The following is a 23,639-nucleotide window of genomic DNA, read 5'->3' on the forward strand; positions in this document are numbered from 1 at the left end:
GATAATGTAACTCCACTTGCTGGCCTTGAGTTGTATGATTCAAGTGCTGCCAGGAGGAATTAACCCTGCTTCTTGAGAATCAATTGGTTCTATGCACTAGTTGTAGTTCTTACTGTACATGGATAACCATTGTCCAGCTGTGCTGGGAGGAGGACACGAGACCCTGGATGTGACTTAGGCTGCAACTTTATTCCTAAATGTCCGGGAGTACCCAGCTGATAATGCTGTACTTGTTTACATACAGCCGGGAGGTGGGGGGAGGGCTCCCGCATTATCCATCCAGGTCCCTAGCCAACCTGCTATCTGCTCAATTTAAGGCACCCCGCCTATATCCTGGGACACCAGCACCGCAGGGTATAGGGTTAGGTTTTTGGGGTGGGGCTATAAAAAAGCAGGGGGTTAACTCTCTGCTATTCTAATAATCAGAGCCCTAACCTCCCTACCTTCACCATTTCCACTCTAAATCCTTTACCAGTCCATTTTATCTGATGGTGGTATCCCTGCCCTACGGAGTATCTGCACTGACCATCCGCCACAAGGAGGCCCCAGCAATTAGCTTGGCTGTGCAGTGAGGTCATTGTACTAAATATGCCATTGTGCCACACTCCTTTTTCCCCAGTTCTGTGCACTTATGTACATAAAGCTGTGGTGTATAACACAAACTGGTGAGTACTACTTTTGCAAGTGTGAATTGTGTTGATAGTTCTGTATCCAGTCTTCTAAGTTTATTATGCACAGTGCATGATATTGCAATGTGTCCTGTTTATTTGTGATGGTAAAATGTATTTTTACAATAGTTTATACACCTGAAGCAGGATAGTTTAAGAAGGACCAAGATGCCACATCTGTTAATCTAAATCAGGCCTTTCATAAGAGATAATTAAGATGGAAGATGGTTTTTATATAAAAACAATACTATAAAACAGTATACCATCAGTGAATTTTATACTGGCAAAATATGTTGAGTTGTGAATTAAACTCCTTAGTACTTCAAATTTAGCATGGCATTTTAACTGTCTACTGAAATAGAGCAGGCTGTTTCTAAAATGAAACCTAAAGAAAGTAATTTGAAATTTTCTCTTTATTGGAGCTAGTGATCATGAAAGATTGTGCTCCATAATAATTGTAAAAGGGATAGTTGGAATAACTGTAGCACTTTCAGATATTAAACGTTATATGCTCACAGCTACAATGTATGGATTCATTTTTATACAGAAAAGTGTCACTCATTCCTACAAATAGTCTACATGTGCCACATACCCAAGTGACCCTGTCATCGCAAGGATAACATGAGGGATCCTCCTGAAATAATGGGAGTAATAAGCAAAATTGACTTTAATATAGACACTTAACTCAGTATATAAAAACATAATAGCCCTACTGGGTCAGACCAAAGGTCCATGTAGCCCAGTATCCTGGCTTCCAACAGTGGCCAATGCCAGGTGCTCCAGAGGTAATGAACAGAACAGGTAATCATCAAGTGATCCATCCCGTCGTTCGTTTTCAAACTGATACTTTTTTGTATTTCTGTTGGTCAAAGTGTGGTTTTACTCTGGAAAGTGACGAAGTGAAATGATCTCTCCGCTCTGCTTCCTGTGTGAGCATTCAGCATCTTATCCCACTAAATGACAAAATTACTACTTTTTACTCCTGTTAACACAGCAGAGCCAACGCATTCTGTAAGAGGGAGCAAGGTTCAGTTCTGACTGGTGCATCTTCAATGGAATTGTTAACTGTGTTCCAGTAGCTGGATCAAAATCTGTCCTCTGCTACACCAGGTCAAATCTACTGAAGTCAAAGGAAGTGTGTACAGACATAGGCAGGCAAATTTTACCAGCAGAATCTTTTATTGCAAGTGATGACGTACGAGTGGGGAACCATGTCTCGGGAACCCCAGAATGGGTCTGAAGCACTGGTAGGTAGTTAAACCTAAACTCTCAAAATGTTTTAAGGTGTCGGAGCAATACAGAAGTCACATTTCAGAGCTGAACCACACTTTGTGAAACCCTTTTCCCCCCTCGTTGGTTAAGTTTAATTCTGTTTAAAAAAACAAAACCCCCTTTCATTTTTACTAAACTGGTAAATATAGTCTTATCCAACTGTTTCCATAGCTCTCCTGCCCCATAGTTATACCGTAGTTTATATTTGCTTCCTTTCTATTTATTTATTATAAAAAAAGCTATTCAGTCTTTCACATGGATTTAATAAAACCAGAATGACTGGCACTACCAGGTGAAAATAAGGTGTAGCAAGGCGGTGGAACACCCCACAGCCCCGCTGAGGGCCGAACCTCCCCTAATCCCAACGGGGGCGGAGCCACCGGGTCCGGCGCCCGCCCCTCCGAGGTCACGGGCCCGACCCGGAAGTATAAAAGCTCGCCTGCAGAGCTCAGTGCAGGCCAGGCCGGCGGAGAGAGCAGACGTCCGTGGCTGAGCTCCCGCTTGGGAAACAGCTGCAGGCCGCAACCGGCCTGCTGAGTCACTGGGCCGGTCGAGCCTACCTCTCACCAGGTACCCCGAGGAGGACTGGCCAAGCCTGCCCCGTGCCAGGTACCCCGAGGAGGAGCCGAGCCTGCCCTTCGCCTCCTACCCAGAGGAGCCAATGCTGGTAGAGAGCACCGACGACACCAAGATGGCCCAGGTACCATACGAGGGGGAGTGTGGAAGTAGCCCGGAGGCAGCCGACCCCAGTCTGGCTGCTGCACTGCCAGAGCCAATGTCAGTGTGTTGCAGCCAGGATCCCCACTGACAGCAGCGAGTTTCCATCGCTGCTAGGGCCCCGGGCTGGGACGCAGTGGAGTGGGAGGGCCTGCCTCCCCCCCTGCCACCCACTCTTTGGGTGGCAGACTCCCCCTGTTTCCCCTGGCCTAGAGAGGCTGGGTACCTGATTGTCTATTTGTTTGCTGCCCTGTCCTAACTTAGGGCCCGGGCCGCTATAGACTTTGCCTCAGCCCTTGCTTAAGGGCCTGGGTTTTGGACCTCTGGACTCAGCCCCTGCTTATGGGCCTGAGCCCCTAACCGTGTGCCTGTTGTCCCAGACTGCCGCCGGACCAGAGCGAGGCGGTGGGACGCCCCACAGCCCCGCTGAGGGCCGAACCTCGGCCCAAACCTACTACATAAGGGCTAAGAGCTTTCCCAGTCCACAGCTGAGTCTTTTAAGGGAGACATCCAGCAGAACCAATAAGGCAAGATGTGAAATTCACGATATTTGTACACACAAACTTTTATATACAAATTCTAAAAAGGAGAAAAGGGTGCACCCCCATTTTTGTACGTGTCACCTTTAAGCCAAATTAAGTATTATCACTGCACCAGAATTCTCCTGCCCATCTAATCACCTGCAGTTGTTAGAGAGAACGGGCTTCTACTGTTCTACATCAAAAATTACTCAGCAACAAGTCGTATCAAATGTAAAAACGGTGACATGCTGAGTCACCATATCTGGGGCCAAAATATTTAAGTTTAGAAATCACCACTGCAGGGGAATTTCACATATTAGACCTGGAGGTACAAATCCAAAGTCATGTATGCCAGAAGTCTTTGGTTCTACAGGAAAACTCTGGATTCCAGACTGGCTACACTGAGTTGACTAGTGGTGGGGCAGAATTAAGGTTGTTAGGGTGACTTTACCAGTGCTTTTCCATACTCGTCAATTTTATCCTTAATTGCAAATTTTCAAGCTAATGTTTATTTTCTCAGAAAACCAACACTGTTCTCTTAGTGTGAAAAAAATAGTTGAAGTAGCTTTACTAGGGCTTTTATGCAGGAATATATATATAAAAAAATACTCTTCCACCTTTTTCCTATTTTTGTCAAACACAAAGAAAACACACAGTACCAAAATGTCACTGTATGAGTCAGTCTGTTTTATTCATAGTTTTCCAATGGTAGTTCAGCAATCAAATTCTGATTTTTCCCTATAAGCCTTATATGCATTTTAGCAAAATGAGTCTGCCTTTTCACAGCATAATACCCAAATTTCATTTGGTACAGATCAATTCTGCCTTAGTAAACTGTATGCCTTGCTTTTATTCAAAGAAATAATTTAATTTACTCTTTATCTAATTTCATCCATATGGTTTCTGAACGTCACTTGTCACACAAGCAATGTTTAACAGCCAAGACCGTCTTTCCACTTTAAATCTTAATGTTTTCTTAATTTTAAATGGTTCTCATGGACTAATTCCACTTTTACCACAACAAAATAAGTCATTAAGAATATGTACTATTGGGTTACATGAAAATGGGGGATTTTAATAAGAGCTTCCGAAGGTGTAGTAAAAAGTGTCAAGTCAAAACCGAATGTCATAATACTCTGGCTTGAAAGAACAATTACAACTTTTCCAAAGGAAAATGCACGTCACTAATCTAGTAACAAACGAAAGCTTCATGTGACTAGAGAAGGTTTCTTGTCAAGGATCCGTTTCGTGAATGTACAGAAAACGAATGGACTTTAATTAGAAGTGGTCTCAGCGTCCAAAAAGCAGGGCGTGGTGAGTGCCTGGCTCCAGCACAGGCAGTGTATAACCTTCCAGCAGGTCCTCGGCTATATTTTGGACTAACAGAAAGTTAAATCATTTCACTTAGCGTTGGGCCATGTCACATTTTTCCTGTATCCTACCACGTTCGACTTGCAAATATTTTTCTCTGGATACTTCAAAGGGGAATGTGGCTCAGATCATGTATGCAGCGTTTCAGTGCAGGGCATTTTTTTTTTTTTAAGTTGTCACCTGTTTCTAAATATGAAGGTCTTTAGTAGGGAAGTAACAGCCCTATCAAATTCCCCTGGAGCATAAAGTAAAACATAACTTGCACCGCTACTGAGAAGTTACAAATAAGAATGATTTGAGGTGCTGTACAGATAGTGGCTGCCCCTCCAGAGACTGAACAGACAATCCAGAGATGAAGGATGGGGAGAAAGAATGCAACAAAAAACAGAGCAATTGTTCTTTAGTTTGATATTTAGTACATCACGATAGTCCTAGACTGATTTGGATTTTTTGTCCAATTTGCTAACCTTGTTGAAGATAGGCCTTTGGCTAAGTCTTACTTTTTTTAATGTAGTCTCCTCTTTAAAGCCCTCCTTCTCCTAGATGCCAAATTATGCTATTGTAAACTTGGAACAGGAGTTCTGCTGTGCATATACGTACTTTTTCTGATATTGTAATTATAAATTACATTAAGGCATAACTGCTTACCAGAATCCTAGAAAAGGCTGTGGGGAAAAAAGCAGGTTCTGTGCAATCTACTTCTGAGTTCTAAAACCTGGTATTCTTCTCAGAGAAACTACTTTAAAATAGAAAATGGCAATATTTGTGAATTATTAACAGGTCTCAAATGTTCTAGTTTTTTAACACTTTCCCTGCAAGGGTTAAGTGGTCTCTCCTAAAGTAAGCAACACGCCAATCCACTGTACAGTAGACACACACAGTGATTGTACAGAGCAGTAATAGAAATGCAACAACATTTGACAATCTATACTCATGAAAACACTTTCTTTCATCGGCAAAAATGAAATATGGAATTATGTTCACTTGATCTACCCGAGAAAATGGTTCCTGGTGTTGTACCAGTGCCATATACTAACCTTTATCTCCAATATTTATCTAAAAATGCTTTTATACTACAGCTTTCAAACATGTTTGGCTAGGAAAGAAACAAACTACGCTATTTGAAAATATACAGTCATATGAATTCAGCTTTGTGGCTTCATTAGCATCTGGGTTTCTTTATGTGCTCTTCAAAATTCTACAAACCACATTTCCTCCTTGATAAACCTACTCTAGAGTATCTAAGCAAGCATGAATGCTGTATTCCTTGTCTATTTTTCCTGCTCCAGTACCATAGAAGCCAATAGTTAAATGAGAACTTTGGAAACAGCTTATTACATTTTGTTTTGTAATACAAACGCATTCATAAAACAATGTATTTCTGCCTATAAAGCTCTTATAAGGCTTTTAAAATGCATGTGTCAAAAACCAGAGCATAAGGAATTGTACAGCTGCTGCAAAACATTTACAATGCTACTAGGTACTTTCCTTTAAATTAGATTGTTACACAGAAATGTCCCTAGGCTTATACAAATACCTACAGGCAAGGCCCCATGTAAGTCCCTTCATGAAAATTGAGCGTGTACATCAAACTGAAAACTAGACATTCTTACTCGGCTGCTGCTTCCCTTTCACATAATGGGGATTTTTGCAAAACATTACAAAATGTACACATGTCCTGATTCTATAAACACTTTGTACCTTTTCCACTTGAGAAAGTGAAGACTTTTCCTTTGTTTCAAAGCCTCCTTTTCCCAATTCGGCTAATTTTGAACAATGTATTGGCACGTGGCAGTGTCCACATTTTAGCAGCAATGAAAGGGGCATAAAGAAAAAAAAAAGTTGTAACAAGTGATAGTCAAGCTACCAGAGGCCAGAATCAATCTCAGTTAAACAGGAACACAGATCAGAGCGCTGCTTCAGCTTGAGTACAGTATCCTGTCAGTGGCCAGCATCAAATGCTTCAGAGGAAGATGTAAGAAACCCCATAGAGGATAATGCTACCGTCAGTGGCAGTTTCTTCCTAACCATTCTCAGAGGTTAGCTTATGCCCTGAAGAATGAGGCTTTATATCCCCCTTTCCCCCCAGCTAAAATAACTATGCACGTGCTGATCAGCCATACTACATAGTTGGGGTTTTTAATTTTGCTAAGCTCTTAATGGCTATCTTGTGGCAGTGAGTTTCACAGGTTAATTACGTGATCTTTTTAAAAACACTCGATTAGTTTTAACTCAGCTCTCTCTGAAGTCAAATGACTCTGGAGTAAATGAGATCTGAACCTGTCCCTAAATCCATACAAGTGTGCACAGGTTTCAGTTAATCTCAGCGACAATGCAGAAATTTCAGTGTTGTCATAGCCAAACCCTGGCACTCGAAGCTCAATGCCCATCTCAGCCACAACCATATATGGCAGTGTTACCTGCCAAAATCCCATACCGCAACTATCTGTATTGTTATCACAGAATCATAGAATATCAGGGTTGGAAGGGACCTCAGGAGGTCATCTAGTCCAACCCCCTGCTCAAAGCAGGACCAATTCCCAACTAAATCATCCCAGCCAGGGCTTTGTCAAGCTGGACCTTAAAAACCTCTCAGGAAGGAGATTCCACCACCTCCCTAGGTAACGCATTCCAGTGCTTCACCACCCTCCTAGTGAAATAGTGTTTCCTAATATCCAACCTAGACCTCCCCCACTGCAACTTGAGACCATTGCTCCTTGTTCTGTCATCTGCCACCACTGAGAACAGCCAAGCTCCATCCTCTTTGGAACCCCTCTTCAGGTAGTTGAAAGCAGCTATCAAATCCCCCCCCATTCTTCTCTTCTGCAGACTAAACAATCCCAGTTCCCTCAGCCTCTCCTCATAAGTCATGTGCTCCAGACGCCTAATCATTTTTGTTGCCCTCCGCTGGACTCTTTCCAATTTTTCCACATCCTTCTTGTAGCATGGGGCCCAAAACTGGACACAGTACTCCAGATGAGGCCTCACCAATGTCGAATAAAGGGGAACGATCACGTGCCTGGATCTGCTGGTAATGCCCCTACTTATACAGCCCAAAATGCTGTTAGCCTTCTTGGCAACAAGAGCACACTGTTGACTCCTAGGTCCTTTTCTGCAGAACTGCTATCTAGCCATTCGGTCCCTAGTCTGTAGCAGTGCATAGGATTCTTCCGTCCTAAGTGCAGGACTCTGCACTTGTCCTTGTTGAACCTCATCAGGTTTTTTTTGGCCCAATCCTCTAATTTGTCTAGGTCCCTCTGTATCCGATCCCTACCCTCCAGCGTATCTACCACGCCTCCCAGTTTAGTGTCATCTGCAAACTTGCTGAGAGTGCAGTCCACACCATCCTCCAGATCATTAATAAAGATATTAAACAAAACCGGCCCCAGGACCGACCCTTGGGGCACTCCGTTTGAAACTGGCTGCCAACTAGACATGGAGCCATTGATCACTACCCGTTGAGCCCAATGATCTAGCAAGCTTTCTATCTACCTTACAGTCCATTCATCCAGCCCATACTTCCTTAACTTGGCGGCAAGAATACTGTGGGAGACCGTATCAAAAGCTTTGCTAAAGTCAAGGAATAGTTATCTGGTATCAAAATCGGGTCCTTAAAGGTGGGTAGAAGCCTAGTAGCGTGAGATGATGTGCACCCTCAACTCTGTGATTCCAATGAGTAGAGGCCTTTGTTACCCCCAAGGCTGGGCCCCTAAATGAGGATCTACCCATAGGCACTTTATTTTTAGGTGTAGCTACTCTAAGGAGCAAAATCTACCCTCAGCTACACACACAATTTTCACTGCTGACACTGGACACTGCATGCGCATAGCTGATGGCAGAAATTGACTGGAAGTGATTTACAAAGGTTCTTGCATGGTTTGCTTTGGATTGTTATTTTACAGGCACTTTATCGTCCTCACACCTGTATGCTCTGGCACTCTTTGAAAAAGACATTATCCCAGCTGCTTGTCCCGAACGTGAAAATCCTAAACAGTGCTTGAAAGCCTATTGAAGCACCTTTTGTTGTTTTGTACACAACGTGTAATCAATCCTACATTATTAAATTCCATGTAAACGTACAACTCTTTACAAAAACATAAAAAGACACTGACATTCTAGCCCTACCGCCTATATCAACAAGAAGCCACTTCTAGTCTAAATACACATTAACTAGCTTGGATCCAAATTAAATAAAAAGCTGAATTACAAGCATGTGAGATGGTTTTGTGTGTGACTGATTCTCTTCCAGCCCAAGGCCACGCTTTAGACCTTCGCAGTGTCTTGTGGTGGTGGCGGCTCTGCTGACTGTGTTTCGAGGACTGAATATTTAACTGGAGGGGGAAAAAAGAATCACCATGAATACAACATATTAAAGTATTAAAATACAAGGAGTCAATGGTGGAAGGTGCTCTGTGGCCTTGGGGAAAATCCTTTCATCTTTGTGCCTATGTTTTCCCATCTTTAAAACAGGGATGATGCCTTCCTTTTGTAAAGTACTTCAAGAGCCATAGATGACAAGCACGGTGGCAAAGTATTAAGGCCCATTGTTTGCAGGATCAGGCTCTGAAGCCCCTGGATTTATAAATCTCTTTCGTGCATGCAGTAAGGGAGCAAACGCTGCTGTGGATGTTTTATGGCAAGTGGCAGCGTCATCCGTTATATTTGCTATGACTTGCTTAACAGAGAGAGGAAGGCCTAGCTGACGTGTGAGACACTTACAATGGGGACATGTACTGATGTTGAGCAGGAGTTGCGAAAGCCACCGTTCAGAAAGATTAAGAGCGGTGCCAAAAAAAGCTCTCACCTTGAGGTTCTTCAGTTACAACAGCTTCTGTGTTTTCTCCTTTCACGTACTCTGCGTTAAGACCCTCTGTGAAGTGATGATAAAGAGAGTCAGATGGGGAAGGAGACAGTAAGGTACAGTTCTCACCAAATGCTAAATTATGCAGAGGAATCTTACCAACGCGTGGGTAAAAGAAGCGGTTTAGAGCAAGCCTGTGTTGTTTATGAAGCAAAATCGCACTGAGGTTCCCAAACTTGTGGGAGGTCGGGCTTTAAATGCAAAAAAGTTTTCAACGTTTGAAGCAATAAGTAAGGCTCTTCGTTTCAGTAGCACATCATGCTAGGCTGGGAGCTGAGGTAGGGTGGGGAAGCCAAACACTGATGTGAATAAACTGAGGGAGCCAAACTCATCATTGGCAACAAGCCATTGAAATGGCCTTGACTTCAGTGGCGCTGGGCTCACTTCCACCAATCTGGCCCAGGATCTCCTACTTTTCAACAGGCTAGAGGTACAGGGTAGGGCAGAGAGGAGCCAGCCACCCCCGCCTGGCACTTCACCACCCTTGCCTTTCTGCCCTTTTATTCACAGTGCACGTGGGAATAGGTCAGAGGCATGACAGTGCTGCAGCCCCTACCTGCAACATCTTAGGGCTCCGTTGATTTCAATGGAGCATCCCCTTCGAATACCAGGACAGAAATACCCCAGAAGTCCAGCAGTGAAGGGGTTACTTACCGACATGTTTTCTTTAGGCATAGTCATTCAGTGCTACAGCTGTGTGTGTGCAACATACATGTGTGTGTTTGTGTGTACACACACGTTGTACACGCACCTTACAGGCTTTTGCTGGGAAGGGAGACCTGCTATGAGATCGCAGCTACCCACCTAGTTCTGCTCATCTCTGGTTTAAAGAGGACACTCTTACTATTTCATACCCCCCCACACACTTCACATTCAGACAGCTGATTTGCTTTTCTGCTATACACAAGTTCAGTTAAGGCGTATTTCATAAGAGCGCTGCAACAACCCCCCTGCAGCTGAACAGTGACGGGCAAACTGAGCAGCTTGCACTGGGAACAGAGTTGCAAGGGAGGAAACTGTGCCAAACATGCTCAATTGGGGGGGAGGGGGAGGAAACGGGGTAAAATGAGGGTTTCAAGGCTTAAGCAGGAGAGCAAACTGGGTGGAGATGCAAGGCCAGTGTTACCTTGCCCCTCTGCCGCTTTGAACGATAACATACAAGTCTTAGCACGGAACACGGCCTCTGGAACAGAACTCACACAACAAGCCAAGCTACACCCTACGGCCCTGGCTATATTATAAACGTTCACCCAGTTTGTAACCAGGCGCTGCTGCCGTTTGTGTCCACGCACAACATGGTCACTACATGACGTAGGCTGGGATCCGGCTGTAATACTGATTTTAACAGTAGGAAGACCCCTCTAACCATACTTATGTTACCAGCTTGGCCAGCCTTCCTTCCTCCCAGCACTCTATGGCAGGCCAGCCCAGAGCATTGCTTCTTCTGCACGACCGCTAGGCAACACGGGCCAGCTAGCCATCTGGTCCTGAATGCAGGGATGGGGGGGAACCACAGTCACGGCTGGAGACACGGTTGTGTTATGAAAAAAAGCTTCTGTGTGGCTACAACTCCATCCTGTTCATTGTAACTGGATCTACGCCTGTCACACTGTGTGTACTTAGTATAGACGAGGTGTCACGTACAGCAACTAACAGCATGACGAGCGCAGCTGGGATTCAGAGTAAGGGCCTGCTAGGCGTGGCTGAGTCATTTCAAAACAACAGTGAGGTCACAGCGCAGGAGTCGCGCTGTTGAATGTGAAAGGCATGCCTGGGCTACTGTTTAACAATGGTTTGAATCCACCTCAGGGTTAGTCACCCTGACAACCAGGACAGCAGACCCCCCAGAGGCTTCATAGTTTTGGGCAAAGTAAATTCTGGGGGCTGGTTGGACACTGTGCGAGGAACTAGTTGCTTTATTGGCCTAGTTCTATTCCCTTGCGTCACAATAAAATCAACGAGACTACTTGTGGGGATCAGGAGAATGGGAATTAGCCTATTACTGCAACTGGCAGAAAGTGATGGCTGCAGGGAACAAGACACACAAAAACATTTCAGTGTCTGCTGTTGGGGAGCATCATGATCGCGCGCTGGTAGCACAAAGGAACACTAGGTTGTTTGTCTGTCTGTCCGTGTCTCTGTCTGTCCAGTGGTGACGGTGTGGGCTCTGTTTGCATTTTTGATCTCATTTGGACTGGAACATTCATGCACTCTTCGTGTTTTTATCAATGACTGATGCAAAGTTTTCCCCATATCCTTTACCCCTCTCTGTACTTTAACCCCCATCACCTTGGTACCTAGGAGCATCAAGATGATTTAGGGGAGCTTTGTGCTACCAGTGCGCGGTGATGGCAGCAAGGGCAGAGCAGGGCTAACGTTTAATGACCACATAGCTCCGTTCTGCCCCAGTGCCAGGTCAGACATGCAACGGCTGCCTGGCCAATGCCTCTGCGATAAAGTCTTTAGTTACAGCTGAGGGCTGGATGGTTTTATGGTTAAGGCACAGGCCTGGGCCGTGTAGAACTGGATTTGAGGCTGAGCTTTTCCACAGACTCCCTGTTTGGGGTGGGGAGGGCAAGACACTTAGGCCCAGAACTTCTAAGGCATTTAGGCACCTAACGCTCATTGAACTCTTGTGCCTAAATCTCTCTGCCTCAATTCTCCATTTATAAAATGGGGATATTACTGCTCTAGCTCACAGAGCGAGTAGCAAGGACAAATATGCCATGAGGCCTAGTATTATACCCGGCACTAAAGAAACTATAGCCTATTACATGGATGTGAAAAGAAATATGGCTAAAAGGGTGAAGGCATGTACACTGCAGGCATGGGGAAGCCAAAATGCACTCGCTTGGCAGATAGGATGGGACCCTTACACCTGAGCTGGTACTATGGAAGATAGAAGTAGTTGCCAAACCAAACGACTGGTCACTTATGTGAGTTCCCTATCACTCAATGGCAAACGACTAAGGCACTCTTACCATGATGGGTGGGTTTGTTTCTAGATTCTGTGGGAGCAGTTAATTCATCGGGGGATGGGGGGAGTGTCTTTTAATGCTGTTTGGGGAAAAGCAAGTCACAAGCTGTAGGAAAGGGGCACAAGCGTTGCCAACAAAGCGAACATTTTCTTCTCTGCTGCTGCAGGAGGGCTACAGCATAACACAGCAACGTGTTTAACGGGTGGTGAGCCACAGCTGAGGCCAGTACTAGCCCAAGCAGCTACATAAAAGCTCCCTCGGGTGAGCGGTCGGCATTCGTTCGCTGGTCAGCACAGAGGCCTGGGAAACAAGGTCTTGGGTCCTTCTGTTCCTTGCTCCACCCTAGCCTTGCAGAGTGATCTTAAGCCAATCAATTAACCTTCGTATGCCACGGTGTACATGGCAGGTAACAGTCACTAGCTGATAGGGTGGCTTGGGAGGCTCAAAGCATGTGACATGTTTTGAGCTCCTCCCACAGTAATGTTATCCCTGCTATTAGTGCGAATCACTAGAAAACCAATGACCAAGGGGGCTGGGAAGGGAGACAGGGAAACAGAGTCTGAGCCTCTCAGTGCAGATCGCTCTCCTATTTGCTTTCGCGGGAATTGCGGGCTCTCACCATGTCAGGCCCAGTGCGGCAAGGGAGCTGTAGAAGTGCAGCGCGCTGGCGAAAGGAAGGCCTTGCTCCAACTGGTGAAAGAGAGGGGTGTGAATAATGCAGATGATGCTTTTTAATGGAGCCAGGTGCCCAGCTCCCATTGGCTGCATGGCACATAATTCCCTTAGGCTTCTTTGAAATTCCCAGCCTTACGCCAAGTCTCCTCTCGATAAGTGTGACCAGTAGGTGTGGAGTTTTCCCATGTAACTGCTCAGTAGCCTAGAAATACCAACATTGCTCTGTTTGACTATGGCCTGTTAGAACTCCCCTAAATCATCTTGCTACTCCTAGGTACCAAGGTGATGGGGGTTAAAGTACAGAGAGGGGTAAAGGATATGGGGAAAACTTTGCATCAGTCATTGATAAAAACATGAAGAGTGTATGAACGTTCCAGTCCAAATGAGATAAAAAATGCAAACTGAGCCCACACCCTCACCACTGGACGGACAGAGACACACACACACACAGACAAACAACCTAGTGTTCCTTTGTGCTCCCAGCGCGCGGTCATTCCATAACACAGCAGCCTCCCCCAAGACATGTGTTTTGCTGGGATAACACCAAACACAATTTATGTTTTTCAATAAAAAGCCAGTTCTGCCACTGCTGACTGCTCTCAGATTTCTGTCATGCATTGCAATGCATCTAAGGCCTGACATTATCCCAGCATGCCATGTCTGATGGCTTAAATTAATCCTCCTTTATAATTAACTTTAATTTCCTGCTGCCTTTCTGGGCTTTGCTTCTTTCAGCTTCCCTTTTATCAAAGCCTTTATTTTTTATTATTTATTCTTTCCAAAATATCATTTAAATGGGGGGGAACAAACAAGGGCATTTTATTCTATCACATTCATTCGACTTTTCCTGCTGATCTAATTTTCCAAAACTCTCACCTGTTTGTCGCAGCCCCAGCCAGGAAAATAGCAGTGTTTCAAGGTACGTTTCTGCCCCGATAGTGAAGGAGACACTCAAGGGATTTTAGTTGATTAATTTTAAATTAGCTTTTCTGGCTGTTTATAATAACTCCTTGGAAGCCTCGGGGCAGTGGGTCCCACCCTGTGGGCTCCAGACCACCAGTGTTCAGAGGTGAGCCCAGAGGTGGCTAGGGCTCAGTCCAGTTGCTACATCACATTAAAGGCAGCTACTTAAACTACACCAAGCACTTTCCCCAATGCTCTTCTCTATGCATACAACTGCTGGGGATGTTACATGACGGAGTGGGAGAGGGAGGTGGGTCAGGGGCCGGAGAGGTGTCCACAAACACCCACTCTTGTGACTCGCCCTATGGAAGGGTTTGAGAACGGTTGCCTAGGCCAGGTTCTTGCCACCGCTTGCCTTGGATTCTGCAACTCCCTCCTTTACCATCGCCCATTCCTAGGTCCCCAGCAGCTGCAGAATGCTGCTGCTCACCCTCTCTCTCACACCCAAAGGAACTCGCCTGCCCAGCCTCAGAGACAGACCTTTTAGAATCCCCCACGTGTTGCAATGTCCTTCCCCTTCTCTCAAGGGCCTTGTCTCCTCTCCTCTCCTCCCTCCACCGGTGTAGTGTGAGCCCCTTCCCACAACCTAGCTGTGCTTGGTGCACCTGCCATCTGGATTGAATAGCTTCTTTCCAAACCTTATCTCAAAATTAACTATAGCCCCCCCCCCCAGTAGCTACATCTCAGTGTGTCCCTCTCTGCTGTTATTACTTAACTCTACAACTGGGTTAGCTAAGGGGCAGATCCTGAAAAGTCTGTCCAGGGGAAGGAACTTACAGGATCAGGGCCTAATGCTGTGAAGTGTTCACAATCAAAGATGCTTTACAGAAACAGGTGTTGAAGTGTAATCCATTTCCTCCCTGAAACCGTCTCCTTCCGCTTTCCTTGCTTTTTGTAGGATTGCTCGTGGCCTGCTGCGTTCATTCTTTTCCCAATGGGAAAAGAATGGAAACATGTATTTTGAAAGGCAATCTTTACAACTGAACTGTACGAACAGCTGCCTGGGGAGGAGGGAAGAACCTGGAGCTATTAAATACAATTATGTGGATGCAATACTGCTATAGCCACTTCCTTTATGACTCCCACTGCAGGCTTTTTCCTTTTATAGGAACTTCTTTTTCCCAGCATGCCTTTCTGCGGTTAGTCCTTTACATTTGACAGGCTCTAGAGAGGCCATTTTGGAATCAGCCACTGCTTGCTGTATCTCCTCTCTCTGCCTACTGGTAAGTTTTCAACTCCGGTTATATTTCCTCTTTTTTATTCCTCAGTCTATGGTATGTTCCTACGTCATTCGTTGGGTGCTGCAGTCTGGACAGATCCTACCCCAGGACAGTCTTAGACTGTAATGAAATGCTGTAGTGCCATCACTTCAAGCTGGAAGAACATGCTGGCTGTTTGGCTTAAGCTGGTATCCTGCATTTGAGTCAGGACTAATGTGTGTGCATGTTCAGTCAACAATTCCATGTGCAGAGGCAGGGGGCAGCTCACACTGGCGAGGGGTGTAGCTGCTGGAGGAGCTGCCGCCCTTATCAAATGGTGGGTTTGAATAGTTTTGGTCGATCAAATGGTTAATGTTATAAGGAAAAAAAACTTTCAGATCCAGAGTTCCTGCGTGGGGTGGAACAAAGCCGCCCCCTTGCAAGAGCTAGAGCTGACATATGTTGTTTCAATTTCAAATGAATGCTTTATCCTTACAACGTTCCTCAGCCTGCTAGTGAGCCAGGTTTGTGGGGTGGGGCTGTGTCTTCTCCCCCGCCACAGGGATCATTTCAGTCAATAATAATAAATACCACTCCAGTCTCTCCCATCACTCTTCTTGTTCCTGAATGTCCCAAGGTACAGCTTGGCTCCTGCTGCTATGCCAAAGCAAGATTGTGATGGAGGCCTTGGGTCTATACACACAGGCTTGCTTCCCGCCTAGACCTTCTCATGTTGCCTCTGCTCCCCTCTCCTGCCTTTCCCCCACCCATCTCCAGGGTAATGAGGGGGGCCCCTTTTCACAAACTGAGTCTTTTAGCTAGTTACCACGCAGAGCAGCAGCAGGGGGCTGATAAACAATTTGGGCCTCCTGGCTAGGAACACAGCCAAGCAGCACCGTTCCCATGAACTGATGCCGCTGGCGCTCCCATGCATGGTGGGTACCACAGCCCCGAGGTTACTGCAGTCTCAGGGTGTGTTAACTTCTCTGAGGATTCCAGGTGGGGTTGCCCCCCGGCAAATCCCTGGTGGGCTCTCCCCAAGGGCCGCAGCCCCCTCCTCTTGCACAGAAAGGGGGAGGGTTGCTGCACCTCATGAGGACCCACAGGCCAGGGTGTCTTTCCTCCTCTTTCCCCAGCAGGCTCTGTGCTCTGCTTAGAGCGTTTGAACCACTTACGTTGTATGCTGAAGCAAAACTTCTTTTGCTGATAGGAAATGTAACTGGAGACGGCGCCAACCAATGCCACGACAAGAGCACTGGCTATTCCTGCTATTGTCCCAGTCTCGGCGGTGGTGCCTACAAAGCAGAGGAGCGGATGTTGTGCTTAAATACGTATCAGGGTCCAAAATGATTATTCCAGGGATCTAGCTGTTCTCTCCCTTCCCCCAGGCCACCTGGGCTATTCTGCAGACACTAGGTCTGGCCAGGATTTCTCACCCATAGCCTCTTAAGCAAACTAGTCTGAGAAATGTGGTGGGCAGGGGCCAGGTGTTTGCGTGTGTCCGTCGCTCGGAGATGCCGTGATAGCAGGGTCGGTCTGGGGCTGAACGGAGCTGGGCTTCTGTCGTCACTACTTACCTGCATCGTAGTCGCTGCCACCTGGAAGAAAGACAAGTGGTGTTAGGGCTGATGCTGCCATCATGGGATTCTCAGTCATTGGTGCCTATTGGGGATCAAAGCCAACAGCAGTGCTGTTCTTAATGCAAGGGCCTCAGGTCTGCCCCCCCATCACCTGACTGAATCTACTGCTTTCAGTAACCTGCGCCATGCCCTGCAGCCTGCCCCAGCCAGGGTGGGAGGAAGGTGGACTCGCCCCACCCCCTACTGCAAACGCATCCTAGAGCTCCCCTGTTCCTAGGGCGGCAGGCCAGCCACCTGGGCTCTTGAATACAGACTATGCCCTGGTCTACACTACAGAGTTAGAAACAGCTTACATCAACCTAACTCTGTAAAAAGCAACAGAGGGTCCTGTGGCACCTTTAAGACTAACAGAAGTACTGGGAGCATAAGCTTTCATGGGTAAGAACCTCACTTCTTCAGATGCAAGATGACTTGCATCTGAAGAAGTGAGGTTCTTCCCTACGAAAGCTTATGCTCCCAGTACTTCTGTTAGTCTTAAAGGAGCCACAGGACCCTCTGTTGCTTTTTACAGATTCAGACTAACACGGCTACCCCTCTGATACTAACTCTGTAAGCGTCTACACTAGAACTTCGCTCCCGCGGATGTAACTCGCCCGCTACGCCGACCCGACTTCACCTCCACGAGCGGCGTAGAGTCAATGTCTATGTTGTTAGGTCAATGACACTGCCTTGGTTACATCGACTGTGGCTGGCTTTCAGAAGCCATCCCACACACCCCACACTGACAGTGTCGTCAGTGCAAGCGCTGCTGGTGAGAACCCGCACTGCCGACACACAGAGCGAAATGTAGATACGCACAAGCGATGTAATTACTACGGCGGCTGCATGCCGATGTACGTTAGGGCGACTTAATTTTGTAGCGTAGACATGCCCTTAGAGACCCAGGACCAGACCAGTTTGCTCTTCTGTGTGCCTGCCCCCGCGGAACCTAACCCGCACCCCAAGGCATGTGGGCAATAGCAACTGGGACAGAAAGACAAAATGGGACAGGCAGGCGGGGAAGGGGGAGGTGGAGAGGAGACCAAGAATGAGAGAGGAAGAGAAACCAGGCTAAGAATAGATGGCAGCAGCTGTGCAGGTACAAGGTCAGGCCCAGTAGCCAGCCTGTCATGTACTTAGTCCTCACCCTGCAGCACCAACCCCTGGCGTGCCAGGGCAATGGGTGCAGAGCTGGCAGCAGGGCGCTCTGCTCTCACTGCAGCCCCTCTGCACTGGCTCTGGTGGAAGGGCAAGTACTAGGAACCTCGACGCTGCCCACTCTGGGGGGCAAAACACCTGGTGCTCGCTCCCCAGCATAAGCAGCTCCCCTCCCCCACAACTGCTTGCGATGGCTCCTCTGCTGAACCTGTGTAGCATGCTTGGAGGAGACACCCCCCACACACACACCCGCTCCGCCTTCTCTCAACAAACCAGCAGTGAGGGCCGGGGATGTCCATGTGAAAGCACAGCCCACCTGCGGACACAGCTACCTTGCTGTGCTACGGCTGGCAGAGCATATAGCCTGTCTTCACTCGGACAAACAGTGGGATAAGTAACACACAGTAGCGACTCTGCTGTACAATCCTAGCGGAGACTTGGCTCTGTAGGGTTTACTGAGCGGCAGCTAGGCGAGGTTGACCTCACGGTAAAGCTACAGGTGCCATGTCTCCACTAGGGTTTTATGCGCATGAATTGCCCTGGCTGAAAACACACCTGTCTTGGCAGTGAAGACCGTCACAGAGGGGAGAAGAACGGGGCCGTGCTTTCTAACTACCATCTCCTAGCACAGCAGGGTAAGGGGCTGCCAGCCTGGCCCAGGATCCTCGAGCTGACAGCCACCTTCATGATCCTACTGTGACTTCAGTGATTTTCTTAGTGTCGGTGGTGGTGGTGGGGAGGTGACACTTGCAGGAAAGCAGCAGTACAAAACATGCTGTTGTGTGACTGCAGACCTGCACGCTAAGGTAACCCTCGTATTTAATTAAACAGCTGCTGGCTCAGTAACACTGTGTTGGGCTATAAGTGGAATTGATTATAAATTTAGCGCGGTGCAGTCAAAGGCAGGCTTTACAGTTGCTTGTGGCTTCATTTACACGTATCTGCACTCGAGTCTAGAAATCCCGGCTTCCTCTGAGACAATGCCAGGGTGACTCCAATAAAGGCTTTTTGGTGCCAGGCTGTGGGCGGGCGATGAAAGAGGACCTGCATAATGAGAGATGCTTGCAATACACGCAGCTTGAAAATGTATACACAGGGGAAGGGGCATGTGGGAACTGACCACCCTCTAGTCTACTCCATCCCTCTGGTGACAGGCTGACTTAAAACAGTTCAGTACATTAATCAGCCTCGCACTTCTCTTTCATGGTGCCTCCATTTTCTTATGTTCTGAGAACTAAGTTGCTATGAAGTTATGCCACGTGTGCAATACGGGGGAGGGGGGGAGAGAGGGCAGTGTGTGTGTATGATGCACGAGTGTAATAACTACTGGCTCACTGGAGCCAAAGCCTGACACTACACTGGGGCCGTAAATCTCTAGTCAAAGGAGAAGATCTGGCTGGAGGTATGAAGAGCTAAGTGGCTTCCCCCTTTTTCCAAGGATTAATTAGGTCCCCACGCTGACATAGGCACATGCAGCAGAACCTAGTCCTACAAAGGTCTGAGTACCCTAAAGCCCCATTGCCTCCAATGGGAACTCAGAGTGTTCAGCACCTTGCAGAATTGGGCCTGTAACAGCTGCTCAGAGATTTGACAAGCTGTGTTTAGCAGACGTTTATACCAAAATGAGTCGACTCTCCAATTCCAATTGGAGCCAAAGCAGTGACAGGATTCAGTGCCCAGGAAGGAATCCCAGTGAGAATTCTCCCATTCCAGCAGAGAATCCCACCTGTGATGTTCCTTATTATTTTATTGCATCTTCTACAAACTGTGACGCAGTGACCTTTATTCAGGATGCACTTCGGTACAACGGGACCCGCGCTACAGACCGTAGCTCAGAATCAGAACCTGGCTTGCCAGACCTATTCATTCTTTCACCATAAGGTGGGATCAGTTCCAGGGATTTGATGACTCTTCCTGTCCTTTCTCTTCGCTTTTGTTGTGAAGACTTAAGACATCATACATATTATCAGAGGAGCCGCCTTCAGTGGGTAGTCCTTTCAGTATGGCAGATGAGCTCTCTATACCCTATTCCTGTGCTAAGCAAAGTTTTGTGCATTGACTATAAAGGGATAACTGACATGCTATATAGAATCACACAGCATACTTGCATTGTCAATAGAAAAATGTGCAGCTAAGCTCCATAATGCCAAGGAATCTTTACTTAGCCTGAAACCTATTTAAAAACTGCTTTCCCTGGAAAAACAGGGTTAGGAGGAAAAGTTCCCTCCAAATTCTACAGTTAACAAATCACTGTAAATAAATCTTGAATTTATGGAAGCGGGTCAGCATAGTATTAATTACTCCAATGCAGTTTGTCTTTAGCGCAGTTTGTTGACTGGGCTGGTGGTATTCATCCTTTGAATTTCCCTATTTTAATATTTAATAGTGTGGATCTTCACAAACATGCGGCCTGATGTCTTCATCTTAACTCTCAGTAAGCAGTAGTGAGTGGTTGAAAGTCGAGGGAAAGCTTTTATCTTTTCTACCATTTTCTGTATATTCAAAGTATTAGTCATGAAAGCCAATTCCCCAAGCCAGTTCCCAATGCTGTGGGACTCTTGTCCTTAACTACACTCGGAGTTGGATCATTCCTCAGAGCACTTTCCAACCCATAGGCGAAACCAGTACTTCCTAACTGATGAAGCAAGGCCTCACCCAGCACCCGCTGACATTAAGGAACATTGACTTCAACAGGAGCAAGAGCACATCCTGACAGTAGGTCATTGCTCGGGGTTCATCCGAGAAGGCAGATGCTATCTTGTAAAATGCAACTTTTAGAAGTTTAGTTGATATCCCATTAAAAATCACTCCTCAAATAACTTAAAGCTAATTAAGGAAACTAATTAGTTGGGGGCAAAGGAGGGGGGCTGAGTCATAAATTGTAACTGTTTTTGGAGTTAAAGAAATCAGTGGTCCAAAGGTCTTCCCCTTCCCGCCAGTGGGCTACAAGTTTGTTCCTTGCCATTCTCCTCCTCCAATGTCTCAGTGGGTAATTCAGAGATTCATGTTAAAGAGGCTACTCTGGCATCATGCCACAAAGGAGAGGTGATTGAAGTGACCTGCGGACAAGCTTAGGGTGGCATCTTTTATCAGCAGAGCCGCTCCTCCTCCGGTACTGCAATCCATGGCATCCATACAGGACACAGTGCTAATAAAGGAACAAATTCATCTGCATAGATTTCTCCTCCTTGCATTCCTAAAACTTCCCCTGGACTTGGAGGCCATGAAGGCTGCAGACGCCCTGCGTTCCTCTCTCTTTTGCTTTGCTGGGATGAAGCTAATGTGCCTCTTTGCTAGAGCTAGCCATGGTCTTTCCCCATGGCCATAATACACTTCTCCTTTGGCACATTTCCTAGCTTCAAGCTAGTTCTATTGGGAACAGGAGATCCAAAAAGGAGTCGCATGCTCTTTCTGGAAAGTCGCACTGCAGAAATTTTCAGCATCTGAAACTACCTCCCCATCAACTTTCTAAGAGCCTTGCTGACAATAATGCTTTTCTATCTCCGTTCCATGAAAGGCCTTAGCATGGTGCTTGATCCTAGTCTCTGTTTCCACCAACATCTCTTAGCTCAAGGACCAGGACTCGCTCATGTTGTCTGTTAGTGATGCAAGGCTCTACTACCCTGTTTCCCCGAAAATAAGACAGTGTCTTATATTAATTTTTGCTCCCAAAGATGCGCTAGGTCTTATTTTCAGGGGATGTCTTATTTTTCAATGAAGAAGAATACGGTACACATTGGTGGATGCCTTATTATCGGGGAGGTCTTATTATCGGGGGGATGCCTTATATTACAACGAGAGGCAAAACTGTAAGTAGGCCTTATTTTCGGAGGATGTCTTATTTTCGGGGAAACAGGGTACAGTGATTTAAGTACAACTTCACACATACATGTGACTCCTTATCAGTCTCATCTTACACTCCAGTTTCTCCACTGCCTTTTGCACATACTAGATTAGCTGCTCAGATTATATTACAGCTGCTTTCAGTGGGGCATGAGAACTGGGGAAGGCTGGCTGCCAGCCTGCCAGGAGGAAGGGGTGGAAGTGAGTGTGAAAATCTTGCACCTGGATTGGCTGCCAGCTGCTGAATGACAGGTTCATCCATACCGGTAGCACCCACATCATGGAAAACAGGTGATTTGGGGACTATAACCAGACACTGCAGATGTGTGGTTATAGGTGACTATAGTGCACAGTGCAGGTAATTCTATCAGGCATGAACACATCATGGTACCTGAGCACAACATTAATACCTAGGCCACTGTGTTGCTTAACATAATAACAACAATGAAAGAACAACAGTTAAATGAATCCGTCTTATGTTTTTGAGACTAGTTATTCTGGACTTAGATTGACTTCACTTTGTTTCTCTCACAAACAAGTGAAAATGAATGCTGTAGCAAGATGTAGCAATATTAAAAAGATCTAGTACCACACCTAGCACAATGGGACTCTGATCTTCATCGGCGCATGTAAGCGCTACCACAATGTAAATAACGATGAAATACCATACATTGTCCACTAACTAAACCCTCTATCTCAGTTCTATCACCATTCCTAGTCTCCAGATGGAAGGGTCATACTGTGTATTAACTGACCTGGGGTATAAACCAACTATACTGGACTTGGTCAGTAGAGTGTAAAGACCTACCTTTCTTCTTATCAGGATGGTACTTCCCATCGTCCAGAACACCGGCCAGATCGTCATCTGAAAATGCTAAAAAAAAAAAAAAAAATGTGCTGACTTCCTGTAACTTAAACATTGCAATATGTTGCATGTTCAAGGCCTTTTATTGAGTTGTTCAGCTACATCTACTATCCCTGGTAACCAGAAAGCTCTCTGCTAAACCATCCAGAAGGGTTGCAGGTGGCACTGTGTTGGATTTGTAGAGAGCAGGAGAGGGTGAGAAGCTGATAAGCATCAGCAATTAGGTATCTCGCTGAAATGTTACTTCCCTGACAGTGCCCACATTGTGCTTTGGGAATGACAGACCTGCTGGGATACGCAAAAGGGACAGCGTCTCTTGCTTACAAATCTACCGTCTATTACACAGCTATTCACTTAATGCCACATTTGAGCTGCATCACCTCTATGCAGATGATATAATTTAAGTGCAGTCTGTCTTCTGAACTGAACTTCATAAGTATCCCAACTCTGAATTCAAGAGGAGCTCCCATCTGTGTGGACATCTCACAGTTTCACTGTACTCCAAGTTCAGGAATGGCAGAGATTAAGAAAGTCCCACTGGTCTATTGTCTGTTAATACTTTCTATTGGTGCTCATGCAGTACTTGCTCGGGTTTGGTACATAATTGTATTCATACAGAGGCTGATTTTCTCATTTAACTAGTAATTGAAAATATTAATACTGGTTAGTATGAAACCACAAGACATGGGGGTGGGGTGGGGGGGGCGCGAAGAGCATGCAAGGGGAGGGAGGCTGGTTTGCCAAAAGAATTAGTTCAGCAATTTCTCTATCTACTCCCAGATGCTTTCATTGGCTTTATCCAACTTGAGCACTAGGGCCTTATTTTTGGGCTGATCCAAAGCCCATTGAAGTCAATGGCACTGACTTTAGATTCAGGCCCTTGCAGAAGTCTTGAGCACCTCCTGTTTGTGGGCAAGGCCAATGCTCAG

General features: G+C 46.3%; 1 protein-coding gene across 2 annotated transcripts in view; it reads right to left on the bottom strand.

Moving 5' to 3' along the window:
* Positions 1 to 8,008: 8,008 nt before the first annotated feature.
* Positions 8,009 to 23,639, bottom strand: part of CD99L2 (CD99 molecule like 2) — a gene marked incomplete in the record, with an annotated part of 91,064 nt that continues 75,433 nt past the window's right edge. For both annotated transcript variants that reach the window (XM_034781157.1, XM_034781156.1), the window contains 5 exon segments: positions 8,009 to 8,880; positions 9,354 to 9,419; positions 16,401 to 16,520; positions 16,803 to 16,823; positions 22,654 to 22,719. In XM_034781157.1, coding sequence (XP_034637048.1) covers positions 8,813 to 8,880; positions 9,354 to 9,419; positions 16,401 to 16,520; positions 16,803 to 16,823; positions 22,654 to 22,719 — 341 coding nt within the window.

This window comes from Trachemys scripta, chromosome 9 (assembly GCF_013100865.1).
Source record: "Trachemys scripta elegans isolate TJP31775 chromosome 9, CAS_Tse_1.0, whole genome shotgun sequence".
Lineage (NCBI taxonomy): Eukaryota > Metazoa > Chordata > Testudines > Emydidae > Trachemys > Trachemys scripta.